Source organism: Oncorhynchus nerka, linkage group LG1, assembly GCF_034236695.1.
Source record: "Oncorhynchus nerka isolate Pitt River linkage group LG1, Oner_Uvic_2.0, whole genome shotgun sequence".
In the NCBI taxonomy this organism is placed as follows: domain Eukaryota; kingdom Metazoa; phylum Chordata; class Actinopteri; order Salmoniformes; family Salmonidae; genus Oncorhynchus; species Oncorhynchus nerka.
In genome coordinates, this window is record NC_088396.1 from 52,809,389 (window position 1) to 52,822,094 (window position 12,706).

A 12,706-nucleotide genomic window follows, 5' to 3' on the forward strand; every position below is an offset into this window, starting at 1 on the left:
GAAATGTCTGCAAAGATTGAGCACAAGCCCCCCCCCCTCTAAAAAAAATATCGCGCCTAGGCTAAAAATGACGCAGCAAATTGTACCTGTGCCAGTAGCCTTCGATCGGACAATTTGCGCATACTAATAAAATACACAACGGGAGGAGAGCTCCATTCCATGACGCCACTACATTGAATATAGCGTGAATAGCAGCTCCACCACACCGGGCACAACTTACTCACGGAGATCACTTTGACGGCCGCTGCGAGAAGTCCAACATATTCCTCTTGATATTCTTTGCTCCGTTTAGCCAAGAGACTGATACTGAAAAAGCACAATGGTGAGTGTTTTTAATTTGGAATGCTGGTATTTCAGGTTCAACTACACATAAATGTTTTTTTTTTTAATGTTAGGCTTGCATTCTTGTTTTAACTGTCTGTTTTTATTCAACATATGTTTTCTTATCTTTTTTTTCTCCATTTCATTTGCAAAAACAATGCAATATCCTACAGTTTCTGTTCTATCGTCGTTTCTATACCACTGACCATTTTAACGCTCCCATGCGCAGTGTTCATTCCTACCCCCGACAGACGGTTCAGGGGGTGCAGTGCAGTGCAGTTTGTGTGCAACTCTAAAGAACTACAGTGACGCATCGAAAATAAACCATTTACTCTCACTGAAAGGAAGAATGTCATTTTGCATTCAGTGTAGCTAACATGTGAATTTACAATATTTGAAATGCATTCATCATGATTATGCATTGAATCATTCTGTTCTGGGAAGATGTTTATTCAAACCCTTTATTAAAACATATCCAACTAGAACTGACCAAGAACAAACTGTAATTGCAGATATTAATTAGGATTAACTATACAGTAGTATCACATACTCTCTTACTATCTAGTCTTCTCTTACTAATGAAGATAATGAGTGAGTGAGTGGGTGAGTTAGGGTGTTTCTCATTTTTTTCAGTCATGCTATCAATAACGAACGTGTTGCTTTGCAGGACAGGAATTGCAGCTTTGTGGTGGTTTCAGGGTGTGTTGAGAAATCTTAGCCTACAGGAGAATCTACAGACTGAATGGGTAAGACACAGAGTCTACAGACAGAATGGGTAAGACACAGAGTCTAGAGACTGAATGGGTAAGACACAGTCTAGAGACTGAATGGGTAAGATACAGAGTCTAGAGACTGAATGGGTAAGATACAGAGTCTAGAGACTGAATGGGTAAGATACAGAGTCTAGAGAATGAATGGGTAAGATACAGAGTCTACAGACTGAATGGGTAAGATACAGAGTCTAGAGACTGAATGGGTAAGATACAGAGTCTACAGACTGAATGGGTAAGATACAGAGTCTAGAGACTGAATGGGTAAGATACAGAGTCTAGAGACTGAATGGGTAAGATACAGAGTCTAGAGAATGAATGGGTAAGATACAGAGTCTACAGACTGAATGGGTAAGATACAGAGTCTACATTTACATTTAAGTCATTTAGCAGACGCTCTTATCCAGAGCGACTTACAAATTGGCTAGAGACTGAATGGGTAAGATACAGAGTCTACAGACTGAATGGGTAAGATACAGAGTCTAGAGACTGAATGGGTAAGATACAGAGTCTAGAGACTGAATGGGTAAGATACAGAGTCTAGAGAATGAATGGGTAAGATACAGAGTCTACAGAATGAATGGGTAAGATACAGAGTCTACAGACTGAATGGGTAAGATACAGAGTCTACGGACTGAATGGGTAAGATACAGAGTCTACGGACTGAATGGGTAAGATACAGAGTCTACAGACTGAATGGGTAAGATACAGAGTCTACGGACTGAATGGGTAAGATACAGAGTCTACGGACTGAATAGTTACAGAATCTACAGGTAAAATCTACAGACAGAATAGTTAAGTTACAGAATCTACAGGCAGAATCTACAATGAGTACTTTATCTAGTATTTTAACTAGTACTTTATCTAGTACTTTATCTAGTACTTCAAAGTTTGATAGAGCTGGGTTTCCATCTATGAAATGTCTAGCTGGATTGTGGTGGTGACTGCCTGGTGATCGTAGGAGTGAGTAAAAGTCAAGTTAATGAGACTGAGGGTTCCCCAGAAATAGCAGCCAGCTGGGACCCTGACCTGGCAAGTGTTGCCCAGACTTGGCGACCATCTCCCCCCCCAGTAGGCCCCTGTCCATCACTGTCTCCAGGGGGGGGGCAGCTAAAATGAGGCAGGTTTAAAAATAGTCTGTGACAAGGGCAGAGGGAATTATCACCAATCCCTAGAGGAGACAAGGAGTCATTCTTTTAGGGCCAGTTTCCCAGACCAAGATTACACCTCTCAATGGACTAAAAAGCATGCTCAGTTGTGGATCTCCATTGAAATAGCTTCTTAGCCCAGGACTAGGTTTAATCAGTATCTGTCTGGGAAAGTGATCTTTAGATGGTAGTGTGCCTGTGTGTGTCTGAATTAGGCCTATATAAACGGGGTGTATCAGGAGTCAAGGCCAATACATCACTGACTCATTGTCACACAGACTTAAGTCAGACATTATTTAGTGTTATCCTGCCGTGGTCTGGTCTGTTCTCATAGATGATTGTAGGGTATTTTTTAGTTTTCTGGCTTCGGCAGCTGCTGCTGCTGATGAGGCAGAGGCCTCCTCGAGAACATAATGGTGTCTGAAATGGCAGCCTATCCCCTATATGGTTGTCTGAAATGGCAGCCTATCCCCTATATGGTTGTCTGAAATGGCAGCCTATCCCCTATATGGTTGTCTGAAATGGCAGCCTATCCCCTATATGGTTGTCTGAAATGGCAGCCTATCCCCTATATGGTGTCTGAAATGGCAGCCTATCCCCTATATGGTGTCTGAAATGGCAGCCTATCCCCTATATGGGTGTCTGAAATGGCAGCCTATCCCCTATATGGGTGTCTGAAATGGCAGCCTATCCCCTATATGGTGTCTGAAATGGCAGCCTATCCCCTATATGGTGTCTGAAATGGCAGCCTATCCCCTATATGGTGTCTGAAATGGCAGCCTATCCCCTATATGGTTGTCCTATCCCTATATGGTGTCTGAAATGGCAGCCTATCCCTATATGGTGTCTGAAATGGCAGCCTATCCCCTATATGGTGTCTGAAATGGCAGCCTATCCCTATATGGTGTCTGAAATGGCCTATCCCTATATGGTGTCTGAAATGGCAGCCTATCCCCTATATGGTGTCTGAAATGGCAGCCTATCCCCTATATGGTGTCTGAAATGGCAGCCTATCCCCTATATGGTGTCTGAAATGGCAGCCTATCCCCTATATGGTGTCTGAAATGGCAGCCTATCCCCTATATGGGTGTCTGAAATGGCAGCCTATCCCTATATGGGTGTCTGAAATGGCAGCCTATCCTATATGGGTGTCTGAAATGGCAGCCTATGGTGTCTGAAATGGCAGCCTATCCCCTATATGGTGTCTGAAATGGCAGCCTATCCCCTATATGGTGTCTGAAATGGCAGCCTATCCCCTATATGGTGTCTGAAATGGCAGCCTATCCCCTATATGGGTGTCTGAAATGGCAGCCTATCCCCTATATGGGTGTCTGAAATGGCAGCCTATCCCCTATATGGTGTCTGAAATGGCAGCCTATCCCCTATATGGTGTCTGAAATGCAGCCTATCCCATGGTGTCTGAAATCCCCTATATGGTGTCTGAAATGGCAGCCTATCCCCTATATGGTGTCTGAAATGGCAGCCTATCCCCTATATGGTGTCTGAAATGGCAGCCTATCCCCTATATGGTGTCTGAAATGGCAGCCTATCCCCTATATGGTGTCTGAAATGGCAGCCTATCCCCTATATGGGTGTCTGAAATGGCAGCCTATCCCCTATATGGGTGTCTGAAATGGCAGCCTATCCCCTATATGGTGTCTGAAATGGCAGCCTATCCCCTATATGGTGTCTGAAATGGCAGCCTATCCCTATATGGTGTCTGAAATGGCAGCCCCCTATATGGTGTCTGAAATGGCAGCCTATCCCCTATATGGTGTCTGAAATGGCAGCCTATCCCCTATATGGTGTCTGAAATGGCAGCCTATCCCTATATGGTGTCTGAAATGGCAGCCTATCCCTATATGGTGTCTGAAATGGCAGCCTATCCCCTATATGGTGTCTGAAATGGCAGCCTATCCCCTATATGGTGTCTGAAATGGCAGCCTATCCCCTATATGGTGTCTGAAATGGCAGCCTATCCCCTATATGGTGTCTGAAATGGCAGCCTATCCCTATCCCCTATATGGTGTCTGAAATGGCAGCCTATCCCCTATATGGTGTCTGAAATGGCAGCCTATCCTATATGGTGTCTGAAATGGCAGCCTATCCCCTATATGGGTGTCTGAAATGGCAGCCTATCCCCTATATGGTGTCTGAAATGGCAGCCTATCCCCTATATGGTGTCTGAAATGGCAGCCTATCCCCTATATGGTGTCTGAAATGGCAGCCTATCCCCTATATGGTGTCTGAAATGGCAGCCTATCCCTATATGGTGTCTGGTGTCTGAAATGGCAGCCTATCCCCTATATGGTGTCTGAAATGGCAGCCTATCCCCTATATGGTTGTCTGAAATGGCAGCCTATCCCCTATATGGTGTCTGAAATGGCAGCCTATCCCTATATGGTGTCTGAAATGGCAGCCTATATGGTGTCTGAAATGGCAGCCTATCCCTATATGGTGTCTGAAATGGCAGCCTATCCCCTATATGGTGTCTGAAATGGCAGCCTATCCCCTATATGGTGTCTGAAATGGCAGCCTATCCCCTATATGGTGTCTGAAATGGCAGCCTATCCCCTATATGGTGTCTGAAATGGCAGCCTATCCCCTATATGGTGTCTGAAATGGCAGCCTATCCCCTATATGGTGTCTGAAATGGCAGCCTATCCCCTATATAGTACTTTTTACCAGCACCTTATAGGTGCTGACCTTGCTGTTTTGAAATGCAGTCAGAGAGAGGAGAGGATGGCAGTTATTTCAGTACGTTCTTGGCTGGTCATTATCGCTGCAGCAGGCGGCCATTTCCTGTCTCGACTCCTCCTCCTCTCCTGTCTCGACTCCTCCTCCTCTCCTGTCTCGACTCCTCCTCCTCTCCTGCTGCTGGTCATTATCTCTGCTGCAGGCAGCCATTTCCGTCTCGACTCCTCCTCCTCTCCTGCTGCTGGTCATTATCTCTGCTGCAGGCAGCCATTTCCGTCTCGACTCCTCCTCCTCTCCTGTCTCGACTCCTCCTCCTCTCCTGTCTCGACTCCTCCTCCTCTCCTGTCTCGACTCCTCCTCCTCTCCTGTCTCGACTCCTCCTCCTCTCCTGCTGCTGGTCATTATCTCTGCAGCAGGCGGCCATTTCTGTCTCGACTCCTCTTGTTTGTCAAGGCTCAGAATGCCATAGGATACCGTGTGTACCACATATACTGTGTGTTTGTACAACGTGCACTATTAGGGCGTACACACTGTGACTGACAGACTACCCTGTCTTGTAATGAACCTGTCTGGCCACCTAGACATCAACAGATTCTGGCAGTTTGGACTCAGTCACCTTGTAAAGTAAAACACTGCTACTATTCCAGTAATATCTTTCCATATATTTCTCATGCAACAAATAGATACTTACAGTACTTACAATCTGTGTCATAGAAAGAGCAGGTGTTCTTAATGTTTTGTCCACTCAGAGGTGTTCTTAATGTTTTGTCCACTCAGTGTATCATAATCATTTACACACATCTGAATTCTTGGACTTCTCAGACCACACTGTAATATCCTCCATGCTGTCAGGTGTTATCACTGTCTATTTCCTTCACATTGTCTCTTCTCCTTCTCTCCCCGTCTTCTCTCCACAGCGTGAGTGTATCTCTGTTCACGTGGGCCAGGCTGGAGTCCAGATGGGCAACACCTGTTGGGAGCTGTACTGCCTGGAGCATGGGATCCAGCCGGACGGACAGATGCCCAGTGACAAGCCCACAGGTAACCTCGACGACTCCTTCACCACCTTTTTCAGCGCCACGGGCACCGGGAAGTACGTGCCACGCGCCATCTTCGTCGACCTGGAGCCCACCGTTATCGGTAAGTTGTTTAGTCTTTTTACCGAAACTTTTATCCTTTTGAAAAACATTTCAACATTTACGACGCCTCTACTGAAGCAAATCTCAGATGTGCCAGTGCATTCAGTTTCTAAATGTGTACAGAACATCATCCCCTGGTATCTGGTCTTCTCTCCATATAGAAAAATAATGTTTTCTCTTTCTCCAGATGAGGTGAGGACAGGCACCTATCGCCAGCTGTTCCACCCTGAGCAGCTGATCTCAGGCAAGGAGGATGCTGCCAACAACTACGCCCGCGGTCACTACACCATCGGCAAGGAGATCATTGACTCCGTCCTGGACAGGATCCGTAAACTGGTAAGAATGATTAAAGAATTAATTGTTGACAATTATGAAATTGTAGACATATGATAAACAAGAAGCTTTTCTCCCATAACCTTCGTAACCCATAACCCTCGTAACCCATAACCCATAACCCTCGTAACCCATAACCCCCATAACCCATAACCCCCATAACCCTGTGTAACCCATAACCCCCATAACCCTCGTAACCCATAACCCCCATAACCCATAACCCTCGTAACCCATAACCCCGTAACCCATAACCCCTGTAACCCATAACCCCGTAACCCATAACCCCTGTAACCCATAACCCCGTAACCCATAACCCCGTAACCCATAACCCCGTAACCCATAACCCCGTAACCCATAACCCCGTAACCCATAACCCCGTAACCCATAACCCCGTAACCCATAACCCTCGTAACCCATAACCCCCGTAACCCATAACCCCGTAACCCATAACCCCGTAACCCATAACCCCGTAACCCATAACCCCCGTAACCCATAACCCCCGTAACCCATAACCCCCTGCGTTATTCCCAATATCAATTGATAACGGTTGAACCATCCAAACCAAAGGAGGAGAATAGACAGCCTTGTGGTACACCACTGTTGATGTTATACTGAACTAAATTAGAAACGCAACATTTAAATTCAAAGATTTTACTGAGTTACAGTTCATATAAGGAAATCAGTTAGGCCCTAATCTGTAGATTTCACATGACTGGGAACATAGATACCTTTTTTTTTTTCTCTTTTTTTTTTTTTTTAAGTAGGGGCGTGGATCAGAAAACCATCTGGTGTGATTTACCATTTACCTAATGCAGTGCGACACATCTCCTTCCAATAGAGTCGATCAGGTTGTTGATTGTGGCCTGTGGAATGTTGTCTCACTCCTCTTCAATGGCTGTGCGATGTTGCTGGATATTGGCGGGAAACTGGAACACGCTGTCGTACACGTCGATCCATAGCAACTCAAACATGCTCAAAAGGTGACATGTCTAGCGAGTACGCAGGCCATGGAAGAACTGGGACATTTTCAGCTTCCAGGAATTGTGTACAGATCCTTGGGACATGGGGCCGTGCATTATCATGCTGAAACATGAGGTGATGGCGGCGGATGAATGGCACAACAATGGGCCTCAGGATCTCATCCACGCTGTACACGTGGTCTGCGGTTGTGAGACCGGTTGGACATGCTGGCACATTTTTCTAAAATTACGTTGGAGGCGGCTTGTGGTAGAGAAATTAGCATTCAATTCTCTGGCAACAGCTCTCGTGGACATTTCTGCAGACATTTTAGAGGAGCCTTCTATTGTTCCCATCACAAGGTGCACCTGTGTAATGCTCATGCTATTTTACTCAGCTTCTTGATATGTGACACCTGTCAGGTGGATGAATTATGTTGGCAAAGGAGAAATGCTCACTAACGGGGGACGTAAACACATTGGTGAAAAACATTTGAGGGAAATAAATAAACTTCTTGTGTTTATGGAGCATGAGGAACATTTCTGGGATGTTTTATTTCAGCTCATGAAACATGGGACCAACACTTTACATGTTGCGTTTTTATATTTTTGTTCAGTGTAATTGCCCCTAAATTCATTGTGTCTGATAATGCTGTGTTGATGTGCTGTGATGTCTCCCTCAGGCTGACCAGTGTACTGGTCTCCAAGGTTTCCTGGTTTTCCACAGCTTTGGAGGAGGCACCGGTTCTGGTTTCACCTCCCTGCTGATGGAACGTCTGTCTGTCGACTTTGGCAAGAAGTCTAAGCTGGAGTTTGCCATCTATCCAGCTCCCCAGGTGTCCACGGCTGTAGTGGAGCCCTACAACTCCATCCTGACCACTCACACCACACTGGAGCACTCTGACTGTGCCTTCATGGTGGACAATGAGGCCATCTATGACATCTGCCGTAGGAACCTTGACATTGAGCGTCCCTCGTACACCAACCTCAACAGGCTGATCAGTCAGATCGTCTCCTCCATCACTGCCTCCCTGCGTTTCGATGGAGCCCTGAATGTTGATCTGACAGAGTTCCAGACCAACTTGGTGCCCTACCCCCGTATCCACTTCCCTCTGGCCACATATGCACCAGTCATCTCTGCTGAGAAGGCCTATCACGAGCAGCTGTCAGTGGCTGAGATCACCAATGCCTGCTTTGAGCCGGCCAATCAGATGGTGAAGTGTGACCCTCGTCACGGCAAATACATGGCCTGCTGTCTCCTGTACCGTGGTGACGTTGTTCCCAAGGATGTCAATGTGGCGATCGCTGCCATCAAAACCAAGAGGAGCATCCAGTTTGTGGACTGGTGTCCCACTGGCTTCAAGGTGGGTATCAACTACCAGCCCCCTACGGTGGTTCCTGGAGGAGACCTGGCCAAGGTCCAGAGGGCTGTGTGCATGCTGAGTAACACCACAGCCATCGCTGAGGCCTGGGCCCGTCTAGACCACAAGTTTGACCTGATGTATGCCAAGAGAGCCTTTGTGCACTGGTACGTTGGTGAGGGCATGGAGGAGGGAGAGTTCTCTGAGGCCAGAGAAGACATGGCAGCCCTGGAGAAGGATTATGAAGAGGTGGGCATCGACTCGTTTGAGGAGGGGGAAGAAGGAGAAGAGTATTAAACAACGAATTCGCTGGTTTGGTTCCGGAACAAAATGAATGTTACAAGGTTAATTGCCAAATGAGTCCAAAGGAGCAGTCAAATATTTTGGTTATTTTATCTTAATTATTAAACCGTATTTAATGTGTATGTTGTTGACACTGAATTTAATATCCACATCATGAAATTCCACATCTTTAGACAATTTAGAAATGAAAAATTTGCTGAAAAAGTTTTTCTCTTTTCTTTGATTTTAAGAATACTGTTGCCTTGCCAACCAATGTTTTCCTTTTTTTTTTTTACTGAGTTATTCTAAACCAATGTTTTATTAAACGCTAAAGCAGAAGTTGTACAGGAACATGCTAGTTTTTATAATGAGGCCCTCATCAATAATGTCCAAGCTCAATAAAGTTATCCTCAAAACAAATCGCTTTCATTCTTCTTTATTCATAGCCTACTGCACCAAGACTTGACTAGATGTTAGTGTGTTTTACTGTAGCCAAGGTTTTACTGTAGCCAACAAGGATATTTTATGAATGAATACAGTAGGCTAAATGCTAATTAGCCCCTAGTATATTATCCTACTGTACCAGTATTCTGGTATTTTGATTACTGCTATCAATGTTGGATTTATTAAATCTCAGCCTTCATAAATGTGGAGGATTTATGTTTGAGGCTAATTCGATCACTGGATATCCACTTTGCGGCTTCAATGCTCGCACCTTCAGATTTGGTTTATTCCAAGTGAACGTCATACTCCCTTAAACGACATTCGCTTGGAAAAGACGAGAAATAGCTGCAATGTGGTACGTGGAAAAAGCTGGTAATATTGCAGAGGAAGTCTTAGTCAATCAATTTTACATCTAGGATGTTCGGTGCAGTAAGTGATTTTTTTTTTTGTTTTGTTGCTAGTCTCTCGTTTAATGACAAGACTTCATTGATGAATCCCGTCCATATTTGCCTACTCCTACTAGGAGTAGTAATGTCGACCAATCACAGATGAAAGGGTGTAGACCTCGGCTACTGAACTTCGACTTGACTCAAGAAAAAAATGTGTTGGCAAAGAGCAGGAAAGAACCAAAAAAAAAATCACAAAATGTTGTTATAATATGTGGCAGACTGGTCTCATAGACTAGACGTAACATAGTAACTGTAAATCCGGGATGCTCAAATTAGTATGATAGGTTACGTTTGGTTAGGGTTACATACCATACAAGGTTACTTAAGGCAAAAACAAAAGTAGGTCGAGGTGGATGGGTAGGTGTATAACGCTAACGTCTAGCAACCCTCCTTTTTTTGCTACTTCGCAACTACGTAGCATGTTAGTTAACCTAATGAGGTGTAAGTTCATTAACCTCATAGTCCGCCCCATCCCGCATGCGGTATCGTTACTACAGCCTCAAGCTCATTACCATAACGCAACGTTAGCGATTTCTAAAAATCGCAAATGAAATGAAATAAATATGCCTGCTCTCAAGCTTATCCTTTTCTTAACAATCCTGTCGTCTCAGATTTTCAAAATATGCTTTTGAACCAGAGAAAATCAATAATTTGTGTAAGAGTGGTGATAGCTAGCTTAGCATTTAGCGTTAGCATTTAGCACGCAACATATTCACAAAAACCAGCCAAGGAATCAAATAAAATAATTTACCTTTGAAGAACTTCAGATGTTTCAATGAGGAGACTCTCAGTTACATAGCAGATGTCCAGTTTTTCCTGAAAGATTCTTGTGTAGGACACATCGTTCCGTTTTGTTACTATGCATTTGGCTACCGAAACTAACTGAAAATTCAGTCACCTACACATCGAACTTTTATCCGAAATAACTCCATAATATCGACTGAAACATGGAAAACGTTGTTTGAATCAATCCTGAAGGTGGTTTGTCATATATCTCTCCATTGAAACCCCAGTCCTTGAAGCAAGCTTTGTTCTCTGATTCGAATGGAAAAATACTGGGAGCTGACTTTTGCGCACCAATTGCCACGCAGACACCAAGCGGGACACTTGGCAATTGTAGTCTCTTATGGTCAATCTTCCAATGATATGCCTACAAATATGTCACAATGCTGCAGACACCTTGGGGAAACAAGACAAAGTGTCCGTTCATTCCTGTCGCATTCACAGCCATATAAGGCGATCATGGAAAACGTAGCCTCAGAAATCCTGTTCATTTCCTGGTCGGTCAAACATCTTGGTTTTGCCCGAAGCATTTGTTCTAGGGCACTCACAGTGAAAATCTTTGCAGTTCTGGAAACGTAAGAGTGTCTTCTTTCCAAAACTATCAATTCCAAGCATATTCGAGCATCTTTTCGTGACAAAATATTGCGCTTAAAACGGGCACGTCTTTTTATCCAAAAATGAAATACTGCCCCTATAGGTCTAACAGGTTAATCGTTCCCCTAACCTTAACGCTTTTAACTATCCCTAACCTTAACCTTTAACCCCTAGAGCTAGCTAATGTTAGCGTTAGCCACAACAAATTGACATTTTAACATATCATACATTTTGCAAAGTCGTAACAAATCACACGAAATGGATGATGGACATCCACAAATGAATACAAAGTCGTAACATATTGTACAAATTGTAACAAATCACACGAAATGGATGATGGACATCCACAAATTAATACGAAACGTAACATATCATACTAAATGGAGTGTCTTGGATTTACGTACAGAATAATACAAAATCCTCTGAGACCACGTTGTGATATGGGGTATCAGTCTACTCAGTGTCACCCACAGAAAACAACTTTGAAGAGTGTACAAAAATGAGCTTTGTGGCTCTTATTTCAGGACTTTGACTGTGGGAAAATCACCTCACCAGTCAGTCCATTTAGTGTATTAGACGTTCATATTGCACTGTACAGCCATACCTATGGATCTTGGGTTCCTGAAATGGGGTATCAGCCTACTCGGTGACAACCACAGAACACAGCCGTGAAGAGTGTACACCAATATTAGCATCAAATAGCTCTTATTGCAGGACATTGACAAAGTCAGTTATGATGCTAATATTTGTGTAAACTCTTTACAGTTATGTTCTGTGGGTGTCACTGATACCCCATTTCATGGACACAAGATTCATAGGCAAGGCTGTACAGTACATACAGTCCCCAATGCAATTCTGAAGTCTAATGCATCCACATTGCAATTTCATCAGAATTATTATTATTATTATTAATTATAAAAATTTGTCAAATGAATTAATTATTGTCTTATGTTGAACTTAAATAACAACATTCCAAACGTGTTCAGCATTTATCTCGTCAAAATATGGCATGATATTACTATTTGTATCAGTTTCAATGTCGGACTTTTATTTTGAAGGCAAACCACTAATTCCGCTATTGTGGCTAATTGTTATTACACAACTGACTCTATTCAACTGAAATGTGTCTTCCACATTTAACCCAACCCTTTTGAATCAGAGAGGTGCGTGAGGGGCTGCCTTAATCTACATCAACGGCACCCAGGGAACAGTAGGTTAAAACTGCCTTGCTCAGGGGCAGAACATGTTTACTTGTCGGCTCGGGGATTCAACCCAGCAACCTTCCGGTTACTAGCCCAACTCTCTAACCACGGCTGCTACGGCAGGTTAGCTTCAAATAGGTGGGGCAAAAGCAGGCAAAAGCAATCGAGCAGCGCGCCATGACATTGATCACCCAATGGTGTGTTAGATACTACCCACAGGTGTTTGA

At 44.1% G+C, this 12,706-nt stretch overlaps 1 protein-coding gene across 1 annotated transcript; it reads left to right on the forward strand.

Moving 5' to 3' along the window:
- The first annotated feature begins 225 nt into the window (after window positions 1–225).
- On the forward strand, window positions 226–9,427 carry LOC115120063 (tubulin alpha chain-like). Its single transcript, XM_065019650.1, has 4 exons — window positions 226–322; window positions 5,854–6,076; window positions 6,263–6,411; window positions 8,048–9,427. The coding sequence occupies exons 1-4, from the start codon at window positions 320–322 to the stop codon at window positions 9,020–9,022; spliced, it is 1,350 nt and encodes a 449-aa protein (XP_064875722.1). The 5' UTR covers window positions 226–319; the 3' UTR covers window positions 9,023–9,427.
- The last annotated feature ends 3,279 nt before the right edge of the window (window positions 9,428–12,706 follow it).